This window comes from Heterodontus francisci, chromosome 14 (genome assembly GCF_036365525.1).
Source record: "Heterodontus francisci isolate sHetFra1 chromosome 14, sHetFra1.hap1, whole genome shotgun sequence".
NCBI classification, from domain to species: Eukaryota; Metazoa; Chordata; class Chondrichthyes; order Heterodontiformes; family Heterodontidae; genus Heterodontus; species Heterodontus francisci.
The window spans coordinates 54,959,870-54,973,537 of NC_090384.1; the positions used below are offsets into that span (position 1 = coordinate 54,959,870).

At 47.3% G+C, this 13,668-nt stretch overlaps 1 protein-coding gene across 1 annotated transcript in view; it reads left to right on the forward strand.

Moving 5' to 3' along the window:
* The window catches only part of abcc8 (ATP-binding cassette, sub-family C (CFTR/MRP), member 8), a 333,471-nt gene that overhangs the window by 117,934 nt on the left and 201,869 nt on the right, over window positions 1-13,668 (forward strand). The window contains exon 9 of the mRNA XM_068046867.1: window positions 9,641-9,796. Coding sequence (XP_067902968.1) covers window positions 9,641-9,796 — 156 coding nt within the window. The remainder of the gene's footprint in view (window positions 1-9,640; window positions 9,797-13,668) is intronic.

Sequence of the window (13,668 nt, forward strand, 5' to 3'; positions counted from 1 at the left end):
GCTGCCACTGATTCTTTGCGGCCCGCATGTATGAGCCGCACAGCGCGGCACTGCCGCAATTGCACGGCCGCACGCCCGCCCCCCACCTCCAATGACGCAGAGGGGGCAGGCTGGACAATGCCGTAAACGGAGTCAGGTGACGACTGATCGGGTGCTGGCGCCATATTTAAATGGTAGCCAGCCCTGCATTACTTACAAAGGTGAACTCTAACCGTTTTGTCTGCTGCTGCACACAGCTGAATCCAGAGAAACATCTTGACAACAACATCCATGCGACTTTGAAAGATGTCAGAGGTGCGATCGAGGGTAGCCCCACGGTTCAGCGATGCCTTCCTGCTCAGTCTCCTCCAGGCTGTGTGGGCAAGACAGGAGGTCTGTTTCCCCAGCGATGGCAAGAAGAGGCCTCCCACCTGACCAAGCAAGCCTGGATGGAGATTGCAGAGGAGGTAAGCTGCCATGGGATCACCCGCCAAGATTGGGTCCAGTGCAGCAAGAGGATGAATAATTTCATTCGCTCAACAAAGGTAAGTGGCTCTTTTTTTTGGGGCCCCATCTGACCCAGGTTTGCCCACACAGAGTGACACGTGGGTGCCACTGCCGTGTCAAACACAGGGAGGCTGGGCGGGGAAGATTGATGCTACATGGGTGTCTGCATGTGTGAAAGAGTCAATCCCTCATTGAGGATGGCACCTTCATGACAGGCTGAGTCCATCTGACACACTCACTGTCACCCACCTTTTGTTGTAGCGCCCCTGTTGTGCAAAGCGTCATGTCAATGTGTAACATCTGCACCTTTGCTCTTCCAGGCAAAGAGTGCACTCAATGCGAGGGAGTCCTCCAGGACTGGAGGAGGGTGCTGGAACACTGACCACTGACTGAGGCTGAGGACGAGGCCCTCGAAGTACGTGGTGGTCATGGAGAATGTCCAATTTCAGAAGTGAAGCTTGGCTTCTGGAGTGAACATTCATCTCTTTGACAAACGCAGGGCGATGCTCCGAGGTGGCATCGGACGCCCCGGAGAGTGCCGGCACCCCTGAGGAGACAAACTCAGAGAATGCAGCATCCCATGACGCTGTCACACCTTCCACCAGCGCAGAGACATTCTCCTCAGTGGGAATGCGTTCGGCTCTAGAGTTTGAGTGACAAGCTGGTGAAAGCACCACACACACGCCTGAGCAGCTGGCTGAGTCTGACAGTCGGAGGACTGTGGGTGGCCAAACCCATGCTGATCCCAAGTGTGATGATGATCCTCTGGTGTCGACAGCACAGGGCATGCTGGAGTTTCAGGGAGAGGTAAGGCAACATCTGGTGAAGATGCCATCGGCCATGCGCAGCCATGAGCGGATGATGGGCAAGTCCATCCAGGCCATGACAGCTGCCATGTACCAGGCAAATGAGGATATGGCATCCTCCATGGAGAGGATGGCGACCCTCATGGATAGCCACATCCCACTGATGCACGCTGACCTGCAAACCATCGCCTCAACCATGTGCTGGATGCAGCAGTGATTAGGTGAGAGAGGGAATAAGGGCCTGGGCACTGTCTCTGCACCTGGTCCTTCTCAGGACTGCAACGAGGTTCCCACAAGCCTTTGAGAGGGAGGAGGAAAGCTAGCTATCCATATGTGGGGTCCCCCTCAGGGCAATTCCAATGTGGGCACTGGCTCCTCAGCCCCTCCGCCAATGAGTCCAATTCCTGTAGCCATGGCATCTGAGGAGACCCCTGTGCTGGAGCAGGAGGCCCTCACGCAGCTGGGGACCTCCAGGCCTTGTGCGCCCAGAGGATGATGCCCAAGTCATCCAAAGCCAAAGGGCGTCCTCCAGTCAAGCTGCTAGCGCAGAGGTTGCACTGCGAAAGAGCACCCGCAAGTGGCTAAAAAAGACACAATGACACAGGTGGGTTATCACGGATGCAACATATATGTTCTGTTAACTTCTGATTAAATGTGTTTGTCTAACAGGTGCCTCCTTTTTAATGTGTTAATGACACATGCCAGCATGTGCCGACTATATCTCTTCCTATGACATCATTGCCCTGGAGCAATGCCAATGTACGGACAAACATCATCGCCAAGCCAGTATGTGTGATGAATGCACTGTCTGAGTGCAGTCACATGGGCAATGGTTCAGTCATCTGCTGCCAGTAATAGTGGTGACACAGATGTCACAGATGCAGAAGACTATCTACCAGATGAAGCACGGTGATGTGTGACATGGGGAGCATATTCTGCTCCTTAGAGATAGTGGAAGTGTTCAACAATAAGGCATTACCGAGCATCCCTTGTTCTTTGCTCATCCTGTCTGTGATGCCTCAATGATCTCCATCCTCCCATGCATGCATGCTGCTGCACCTCCACTGTGTCCTCATCGTGCGAGCATGTCTCCTGCTTCTGTCTCTCATCATCCTGCAAGGCCTCCCCGCTCTGTATTGCAAAGTTGTGCAGAGCACATCACACAGCGACGATGCGAGCCACCCTTTCTGCTGAGTACTGTAGGGCCCCACCTGAACTGTGTAGGCAGTGGAAGCACATCTTGAGCATTCCAATGGCATGCTCGATGGTAACTCATGTCAAGCCCTGGCAGGTGTTGTATCTCTCCTCTGCATCGCTGGCAGTGTTTCTCACCGATATCAGGAACCATGTCTGCAAGGGGTCGCCTTTGTCCCCAAGAAACCACCCCTGGATCTGAGCCAGTGCAGTGAAGAGCCTTGGCACCTGGGAGCAGTGCAGGATGACTGAGTTATGGCTGCTGCCTGGAAAGCGGTCACACACTTGCATGAAGTGTTTATTGTAGTCACATACTGGCTGCAGGTTGAGTGAGTTTATTCAAGAATGCGGTTGGTTGTCCAACTGGAGCCTTGATGGCCACATGCGTGCAGTCGGTGAGTCCTTGCACCTGTGGGACACCCGTGATGGGCCCAAATCCAATGGCCCTTTGGGACTGACCTTCTGGGTCTGTCCCGAAGCACACATAGTCACTGGCCCTCCTGTACAAGGCATTGGTGACCTCCCTGATACAGCTGTGCACTGGTGACTGAAACGCCACACAGGTTGCCGGTGGGTCTCTGTAATGATGCGGAGGCGTAGTAGGTAAGACCCGCGGTGATTTTGAGGGCCACAGGCATAGGGTGTCCTTGAAACCCCGTCGGCTGCAGCTCATCATTCAGCAGGGCACAGAGATGAGTCACCACTTCTCTGGACATCCACAGCCGCCTCTGACACTGGCGATCTGACATGTGCAGGTATGTCATGCAGAGCCTGTAGACCCGTTGTCTTCTCAAGCATCAAAAGTACCTTGGTGACTGCTGCTGCTTCCTTCCATGAGCTTCCACGTGGGCTGTGCCTGCCTGTTGTTTCGGCCTCTGGCGGATATGGCTCCTCACAGCACTTGGATCAAGACAGACAGGATGGACCATCCCCATCTGAATGCTGCAGGTGAACTCAGTGCCTTCAGCGGATCAATGGCACCCATCAGGGCAGACAGTGATGTACATTGGTGCCTCAACTGCATTCCATCATCACCTATATGGTACGGTATGACATCGCCCACACTAGCTTTGCATGAAAGCGGGGCAGCATGAACACGGTCATGTTACTGACATTGCGAGGGTGCAACCATTGGCCACATGACCTTCAGCCCATACCACTTTGGTCCGTACCCCACACAGAAGGGGTCATGGAGTGCTATTGCTCCCCCCTCCCGCAAACAGCGTTGGCCAGCTGCAGGGTGAGCCCCCTTCACCCCCATGCCAAATGCTAGCATGCATAGACTGACCCCCTTTATGGTAGAAGGGCATGGGGTCCCTCCCTTATTTCATGCAGAGTTATGTCCCGGTCATCGGAGACCCTCACCCACCTTCACCTGCTCCGTGGACTGACACTTTGTTGCCACCAGCTTTTCATGGACGTGAATGTGACGGCACGTAATGCCGCACGTCTGAATGAAGATTGAAACCTTCTGCCCGAATCACTGCGGCCTGCATATTAATGCATGGTAAGTAACCATTTACATATTTTGATGTGGGTCCCATCGCTGAGCAGCGGGGCGACCGCCATGAGACCGCGCCGCGATCGGTATGGGGTCTGACAGCATCGGGATCGGTGGCGGGCTCCTCCGTTGCTATCTTCATTCCTCTCTGCCATCATTTCCAGCATCAGACTACCTTTAAAATCCAGCCCTATAAGTCAAGCAAAACAACCTGCTGAAGTTGGGTAGTGTAGTATATTTATTATTTATATATAATGGGTGGAAATAAGGAATAGCAAGGGGAAGAAGTCACGGGTGGGAGTAGTCTATAGGCCCCTGAAGAGTTGCCTCACAATAGGACAAAGTATAAATCGGGAAATAACGGAGGTGTGTAAGAAGGGTGCTACAATTGTCATGGGTAGTTTTAATCTGCATATTCTCTGGACAAATCAGATTGGCAGAGTTAACATGGAAGACAAATTTGTAGTGTGTATCTGCAATACGTTGCAGAACCTACCCGGGGACAGGCTATTTTAGATCTAGTCATGTGTAATGATGTAAGATTAATAAAAGATATCGTAGTTAAGGGTCCTTTAAGGGGTAGTGATCACAACATGGTAGAATTTCAAATTCAGTTTGAGGGTGAGCAACTCGGGTCTCAAACCAGTGTCCTCAACATAAATAAGGGCAATTACAGAGGTCTGAAGAAAGAGTTGTCTAAAGCGGGCTGGGAAAATACACTTAGGGGAAGGATAGTGGATGAGCAGTGGCAGACATTTAAGCAGATATTTCATAACGCTCAGCAAACATTTATCCCAGTCAAAAAGAAGGACTCGATGAGAAGGATGAACCACCCATGGTAAACAAAGGCGGTCAAGGAGACTATCCAATCAAAAACTAAGGCATATAAAGTGGTGAAAACTAGTGGTAGGCCAGAGGATTGGGAATATTTTAGGAACCAGTAGCAGATGACTAGAAAGCTAATAAAGGGGAGAAAATTGATTATGAAAGTAAATTGGCAAGAAATATAAAAACAAACAGCAAGAGCTTCTATGGGTATATAAAAAGAAAGAGAGTCGCTAAAGTGAGTGTGGGACCCTTGGAGGATGCAACTGGAGAATTGATAACGGGGAATGGCAGATAATTTAAACCAATATTTTGCATCGGTCTTCAAGGTGGAGGACACTATAAACATCCCACAGGTATCAGATAAGCAAGGAGCTCATGGTCTCTATCACGAGGGACAAAGTATTTGACAAACTAATGGGACTAAAGGCAAACAAGTCACCAGGACCTGATGGCCTACATCCAAGGGTTTTAAAGGAAGTGACTGCAGAGACAGTGAAGGCATTGGTCGAAATATTCCAGAACTCACTGGATTCCGGGAAGGTCCCAGCGTATTGGAAAACTGCTAATGTGATGCCCCTGTTCAAGAAGGGAGGGAGACAAAAAGCAGGAAACTATAGGCCAGTCAGCCTAACATCGGTCGTTGGGAAAATGCTAGAGTCCATTATTAAGGAAGAAATAGAAGGACATTTAGAAAAGCTTAAAGCAATCAAACAGAGTCAATATGGTTTTGTGAAAGGGAAATCAAGTTTGACAAGTTTGCTAGAGTTCTTTGAGGATATAACAAGCAGAGTTGATAAAGGGGAACTGGTAGATGTAGTATATTTGGATTTCCAGAAGGCATTGGATAAAGTGCCACAGAAAAGATTATTGCACAAGATAGGAGCTCACAGTATTGGGGGTAATGTATTAGCATGGATTGAGGATTGGTTAACTCACAGAAGACAGAGAGTCGGGATTAATGGGTCTTTTTCAGGTTGGAAAGATGTAACTAGTGAAGTGCCACAAGGATCACTCCTACGGCCTCAATAATTTACTATCTATATTGATGACTTGGAGGAGGGGGCAGAGTGCAATATATCCAAATTTGTTGATGATACAAAAATAGGTGGGAGGGCATGTTGTGATGAGGACATAAGGAATCTGCAGGGGGATATAGATAGGTTGAGTGAGTGGGCAAAAACTTGACAGATGGAGTTTAATGTAGGAAAGTGTGAGGTCATGCACTTTGGTAGGAAGAATCAAAAGGCAGACTATTATTTAATTGGAGATGGATCTGGGTGTTCTTGTGCATGAAACACGAAAAGTTAGCATGCAGGTGCAGCAGGTAATTAAGAAGGAAAATGAAAATTTAGCTTTTATTGCTAAGGGGTTGGAGTTTAAAAATAGGGAAGTCTTGCAACAACTGTACAGGGTGTTGGTAAGGCTGCACCTGGAGTACTGTGTATAGTTTTGGTCCCCATATTTAAGAAAGGATGTACTGGCATTGGAGGCAGTTCAAAAGAGATTCACTCGGCTGATTCCTGGAATGAAGGGATTGACTTATCAAGAACAGCTAAACAGGTTAGGCCTTTATTCATTAGAGTTTAGAAGAATGAGGGGTGATCTTATTGAAACATACAATGTTTGTAGATGTTGAGAAGATGTTTCCACTAGTGGGGAAATCTCGAACTAGGGGAAATAGTTCCAGAATAAAGGGACACTCATTTAAAACTGAGATGCGAAGGAATTTCTTCTCTCAGAGGGTAGTGAATGTCTGGAATTCTCTACCCCAGAGAGTTGTGGAGGCTAGATCACTGAAAGTATTTAAAGAGGAGGTAGATAGATTTTTGAAATATCAGGGAGTTGAGGGCTATGAGGAGTTGGCATGAAAGAGGAGTTGAGGTCTGGGGCAGGTCAGCCATGATCTTATTGAATGGCGGGGCAGGCTTGAGAGGCCGAATGGCCTACTCCTGCTCCTATTTCTTATGTTCTTATGTTCTTAAAAGCAAGTTGAATTGATAGAAATACGTGAATATAATCATCAATACAATTCTGTATGTTTACATAATGGCAAATGAACAAGCTTAACATTTCATAACAAGCCTCAAGTGAGTCAACTCCCATAAAAATGAAAACATTGAGACCATATAATGGTCATGCCACTGAGATCGAGCAGGTATCTGCGTTAGACCCAAATTGGTAACATGGGAAATGGAAGCCATTAGAAAGAAAAATCTGGCAGAGTATATAATGAGCAGCCAATTTATTACCGCCCTGCCGAAGTTGAATTTTACCCCATAGTCTGTTAATTTCTGTGTAACTTGCAGCCTAAATAAAGACAGATGTTAAACTTCATTGTAATAACAAGTGTATTTGTTTGGCTAATTGATCAACCAGTGTAAGCTGTCTGAATTGAATAGCTGCATTTGCTCACAGCCATGTGTTTATCCAAAAATCCATCCTTGACCTCAACCCCGCCCCCCTCCCCACACCCCTCCAAATTTCTTATCCACAGGCTGTGCCTTGGCAACATCATCTGCAAACACAGCATCAGTTTCCACATGTACGCTGACGACACCCAGCTTTACCTCACCATCATCTCTCTCGATCCTTCCACTGTCTCTAAATTGTCCCACTGCAAGTCTGACTTCCAGTAGCAGATGAGAAAAAATTTCCTCCAACTAAATATTGGGAAGACCGAAGTCATTGTCCTCCATCCCAACTACAAACTCCGTTCCCTAGCTACTGACTTCATCCCTCCACTTGGAAATTATCTGAGGCTGAATCAAATTGTCCGCAGTCTTGGTGTCATATTTGACCCTGAGATGAGCTTCTGACCACATATCCGCACCATCACTAAGACCACCTATTTCCATCTCCGTAACATGGTCCAATTCTGCCTCTGCCTTGGTGCATCTGCTGAAACCCTCATCCATGCCTTTATTATCTCTGGACTTGACAATTTCAACGCTGTCCTGACCTACCTGCCTCCCATGTTCTACTCTCTGTAAGTTGAGGTCATGCAAAACTTTGTTGCCCGTGTCCTAACTCACACCAATTCATCATTCACCCTGGACCTGCTGATCTATACTGCCTCCCAGTGCCACAATGCCTCAATTTTAAAATTCTTTTCCTTATTTTCAAATGCCTCCATGGCCTTGCCCTGCCCTATCCCTGAAATCTCTTTCAGCCCTATAATCCTCCAAGATATCTGTGCTCCTCCAGTTCTGGCCTCTTGAGCATTCCTGATTTTGATGAGTCCACCATGTGAACCATGTGAAGGCTGTGCCTTCAGCTGCCAAGGTCCTAAGCTCTGGAATTTCCTCCCTAAAATTGTCTGCCTCTCCTTCTCTCTTCCATCTTTAAGGCGCTCCTTAAAACCTCTTTGACCAAACCTTTGGTCATCTCCCCTAAAATTTCCTTATTTGGCTCAATGTCAAAATTTGTTTGATAATGCTCCCATGAAGTGCCTTGGGAAATTTTACAATGTTAAAAGCATTATATAAATACAAAGTGTTGTTGTTTGGTCTGTGTATGTAAAAAGGGTGAGTTTTTGATAGTGAGTTTAGATAATAAACCATCAAGGAAGTTGAGTTTTGCTATTCAGGCTGCTTGGATCTGATTATGGCAGGAGAAGATTACAAATTTGTTGTTTTCTGTGGCCCTAATCTTACCTCTGAGGCACATTTTGTCAGGGGTTGAAATTAGGAATAGGAAACCCAGAAGTAAAAGTTACCCGTCAGTCTTGCAGTTTTTACATCAATACTGCAGGACATCTTTTAACTTTTTTCTGTAAGTTTCCCACTCTTAGCCAACCTGATTGACTGGGTGATCTTAGTGGGTATGGGGTGGTGGTAGTCGGGTTCCAATCACGGGAGTGAAGGGGGTGGTTAAATGGTTGTCTGGAGTGTCCTATTACTGTTTGTGAGGGGAGGAGGCTCGATCATGGTGCAAGTGGAAGATGGTGGTTGGGGGGAGCAGATGGCGGTCAGAGGGTGCAATTATGAGACAGAGGTCCAATCACAGGGTGGGGGTTGAGGAGTAGACAGATTGCAGGGCCAGGGGAGGGCTGCTGGCTGGTTTACTGGTAATTCTTTGGACCAGAGGAAACACTCCAGCTCCTCCTGGCCCACAAGCAGTGCTGTAAAGGCACTTACATCATGGTTTCAGCCCTTCCCGCCAGGTTTCCCAAAGCCTGGGAAACCTGGCGGTTTTAACAGAGGAAGGACGAGAGGTGGTCCAACAATTTGCTCTCAGGAGTTGGGTTGGACTTTTAAATATTTTAATAAGGCCCCATGCCTTCATTTTAACAGTGATTCTATTTTTAATCACAGTCGGCCAGGTTTTCCAAACACATTTTTATATTACATCTATTGGTGAGTTAAGAGACTGCCAATGAGATGGTTGCTGAGCAGGATAAACGAAGTATCAAAATGTGTGTCAAAAATCATATTGACCATTACTACTTTGATACAAGCTGTACACGAATAAGGAGATGAAGCTTGCTCTCTAGTTTAAGGAACATGGAGAAAATTCCCAGGAGGTTGATGCGGCTGTAACAGTTATCAACAATTACAATTTCTCAAAGAGATTTGGAAGACCACAGCTTGTCGTGAGGTTGGAACGCCTGACTTGCAGTTTTTTAAAAAATTAAATAACATTTATATGAGTTTGTATAATTCCACTTTGCTTATGGTTTACTGTCATTTCAAATTCCTGACTTATACAGTCAATATTACAATAGTTTTGTTGGTTCAAAATCTTGTTGAAAATAAGTAAAGTTTATCTGTGAAGAATTTTCCTGATGGTTTCTCACACCAACTCCATGTCATTAATTTTATTTCAGACAAAAATCTACAATAAGATCCTTCGTTTGTCAACGTCAAATATGTCCATGGGGGAGATGACCGTTGGACAGATCTGCAATCTGGTCGCCATCGATACAAACCAACTGATGTGGTTTTTCTTTCTCTCTCCAAATCTGTGGGCCATGCCTGTGCAGGTAATGACATGGTATTTTGATGTTAAATCTCTATAGTCAAGGGCATCCTAATTTTAGTGGTGGTTGTGACACATTAGTGCAGATATGTACCATCAATCAGAACATTGAAAAGATTGTAGACTTACCAGAAATTGAGTACAACCTGCATAAAGTAAGCATATATACACACATTCCTACTAAATCCACTGGTCCTGAGAGACCACAAGCCTTCTGGTGTGCTCCCAATATAACTTCTAACGGGGGTCATCCAGAGAGCTGGAAAATAGGTCAGACAAAATATGCCAGGCCCCAACCCTGTATTGAAATTCCTGCGTGATTTTCTAAGGGGCTGAGCTTTTACCACACATGAGGTGGTGAGGCCAGAGATCAAAACAGCAACAGGTTACATCAGAGTTCTCATGTCTTTGACTTCTCAGTCAGTGGAGGAGAGATTAACAGCTGATGTGTCTGAGAAACCTGGTGTAACAAGCTTCTGAATGGCAGAAGTATAAGCCACCTGGAGGTAGAGATTTGGATTGTTGGTTTTTTAAAACATTTTTACATGTTTAGGGGAGGCGGTGGCGTATTGGTATTGTCACTGGACTAATAGCCCAAAAACCCAGAGTATTATTTGGGGACATGGATTCAAATCCAACCACAGCAGAAGGTGGAATTTGAATTCAATTAATAAAAAATCTGGAATTAAAAAGCTAGTCTAATAATTGTCAATTGTTGTAAAAACCCATCTGGCTCACTAATGCGCTTTAGGGAAGGAAATCTGCTGTCCATACCTGGTCTGGCCTACATGTGACTCCAGACCCACAGCAAGGTGGTTGACTCTTAAATGCCCTCTGAAATAGCCTAGCAAGCCACTCAGTTGTATCTAACCGCTATGAAGTCAATGAAAAGGAATGAAACCGGACAGACCACTTGGCATCGACCTAGGCACCGGAAATGACTATGGCAAACCCAGCCCTGTTGATCCTGCAAAGTTCTCCTTACTAACGTCGGGGGGCTTGTGTCAAAGTTGGGAGAGCTGTCCAACAGACTAGTCAAGCAACAGCCTGACATAGTCATACTCACGGAATCATACCCTACAGATAATGTCCCAGACACTGCCATCAGTATCCCTGGGTATGTCCTGTCCCACCGGCAAGACAGATCCAGCAGAGGTGGTGGCACAGTGCTATACAGTAGTTGCCCTGAGAGTCCTCAACATTGATACCGGACCCCATGAAGTCTCATGGCATCAGGTCAAACATGGAATAGGAAACCTCCTGCTGATTATCACCTGCTGCCCTCCCTCAGCTGATGAGTCAATACTCCTCCATGTTGAACACCAGTTGGAGGAAGCACAGATGGTGGCAAGGGCGCAGAATATTCTCTGGGTGGGGGGTTTCAATGACCATCACCAAGAGTGGCTCGGTAGCACCACTACTGGCCGAGTCCTAAAGGACATATCTGCTAGACTGGGTATGTGCCAGGTGGTGAGGGAACCAACAAGAGACAAAAACATACTTGACCCCTTCCTCACCAATCTGCCTGCCACAGATGCATCTGACCATGACAGTATTGGTGGGAGTGACCACCCCACCATCCTTGCGGAGACGGTCCCACCTTCACATTGACGATATCATCCATCGTGTTGTGTGGCACTACCACCATGCTAAATGGGATAGATTTTGAACAGATCTAGCAATGCAAAACTGGGCATCCATGAGGCACTGTGGGCCATCAGTGGCAGCAGAATTGTACTCAACCACCATCTGTAACCTCATGGCCTGGCATGTCCCCCACTCTACCATTACCATCAAGCCAGGAGACCAACCCTGGTTCAATGAAGAGTGCAGGAGGGTAGGCCAGGAGCAGCACCAGGCATACCTCAAAATGAGGTGCCAACCTGGTTAGGCTACAACAGAGTACTACGTGAATGCCAAATTGCGTAAGCAGCATGCGATTGAGCTAAGCAATCCCATAACCAACAGATCAGACCTAAGCTCTGCAATCCTGCCACATCCAGCCGTGAATGGTGGTGGACAATTAAACAACTAACTGGAGGAGGTGGCTCCACAAATAACCCCATCCTCAAAGATGGGGGAGCCCAACACATCAGTGCGAAAGATAAGGCAAAAGCATTTGCAACAATTTTCAGCCAGAAGTGCCGAGTTGATGATCCATCTCGGCCTCCTCCTGAAGTCCTCATCATCACAGATGCCAAACTTCAGCCAATTCAATTCACTCCACGTGATATCAAGAAACGACTGAAGGCACTGGATACTGCAAAGGCTATGGGCCCTGACAATGTTCCAGCTAGTACTGAAGACCTGTGCTCCAGAACTTGCCGCACCCCTAGCCAAGCTGTTTCAGTACAGCTACAACACTGGCATCTACCTGGCAATGTGGAAAATTGCTCAGGTATGTCCTGTACACAAAAAGCAGGACAAGTCCAACCCGGCCAATTACTGCCCCATCAGCCTACTCTCAATCATCAGGAAAGTGATGGAAGGTGTCATCAACAGTGCTATCAAGCAGCACTTACTTATCAATAACCTGCTCAGTGATGCTCAGTTTGGGTTCTGCCAGGGCCACTCAGATTCTGACCTCATTACAGCCTTGGTTCCAACATGGATTAAAAAGCTGAACTCAAGAGGTGAGGTGAGAGTGACTGCCTTTGACATCAAGGCAGAATTTGACCGGGTATGGCAGCAACAAGCCCTAGCAAAACGGAAGTCAATGGGAATCAGGGGGAAAACTCTCTGCTGGTTGGAGTCATACCTAACGCAAAGGAAGATGGTTGTGGTTGTTGGAGGTCAATCATCTGAGCTCCAGGACTTCACTGCAGGAGTTCCTCAGGGTAGTGACCTAGGCCCAACCATCTTCAGCTGCTTCTTCAATAACCTTCCTTCAATTATTAGGTCAGAAGTGGGGGTCAGTAGTGAGGACAAAGCGCAGAAGAGCAATAGTTATAGGGGACTCTATAGTCAGGGGCACAGATAGGCGCTTCTGTGGACGTGAAAGAGACTCCAGGATGGTATGTTGCCTCCCTGGTGCCAGGGTCAAGGATGTCTCTGAACGGACAGGGGGCATTCTGAAGGGGGAGGGTGAACAGCCAGAGGTTGTGGTACACATCGGTACCAACAACTATAGGCAGGAAGAGTGACGAGGTCCTGCAGGGGGAGTTTAGGGAGTTTGGTAGAAAGTTAAAGGACAGGACCTCTAGGGTTGTAATCTCGGGATTACTCCCTGTGCCACGTGCCAGTGAGGCTAGAAATAGGAAGATAGTGCAGCTAAACACGTGGCTGAACAACTGGTGTAGAAGGGAGGGTTTTAGATATCCGGACCATTGGGATCTCTTCAGGGACAAATGGGACCTGTACAAGAAGGACGGGTTGCATCTAAACTGGAGGGGCACAAATATCCTGGCTGCGAGGTTTGCTAGTGTCACTCGGGAGGGTTTAAACTAGTGTGGCAGGGGAGTGGGAACCAGAGCAGGAGGACAGCAAGTGAAATAAATGAGGGGGTACCAGTAAATAAGGCCAGTAAGCCTAAGAGGAAGAGCAGGCAGGGAGATGTTGCGGAGCACAGCGGGACTGGTGGTCTGAAGTGCGTTTGTTTCAATGCGAGAAGTATAACAGGTAAGGCAGATGAACTTAGAGCTTGGATTAGTACTTGGAACTATGATTTTGTTGCTATTACAGAGACTTGGTTGAGGGAAGGACAGGATTGGCAGCTAAATGTTCCAGGATTTAGAAGCTTCATGCGGGATAGAGGGGGATGTAAAAGGGGTGGGGAAGTTGCATTACTGGTTAAGGAGAATATCACCGCTGTACTGCGGGAGGACACCTCGGAGGGGTCATGCAGCGAGGCAATATGGGTGGAGCTCAGGAATAGGA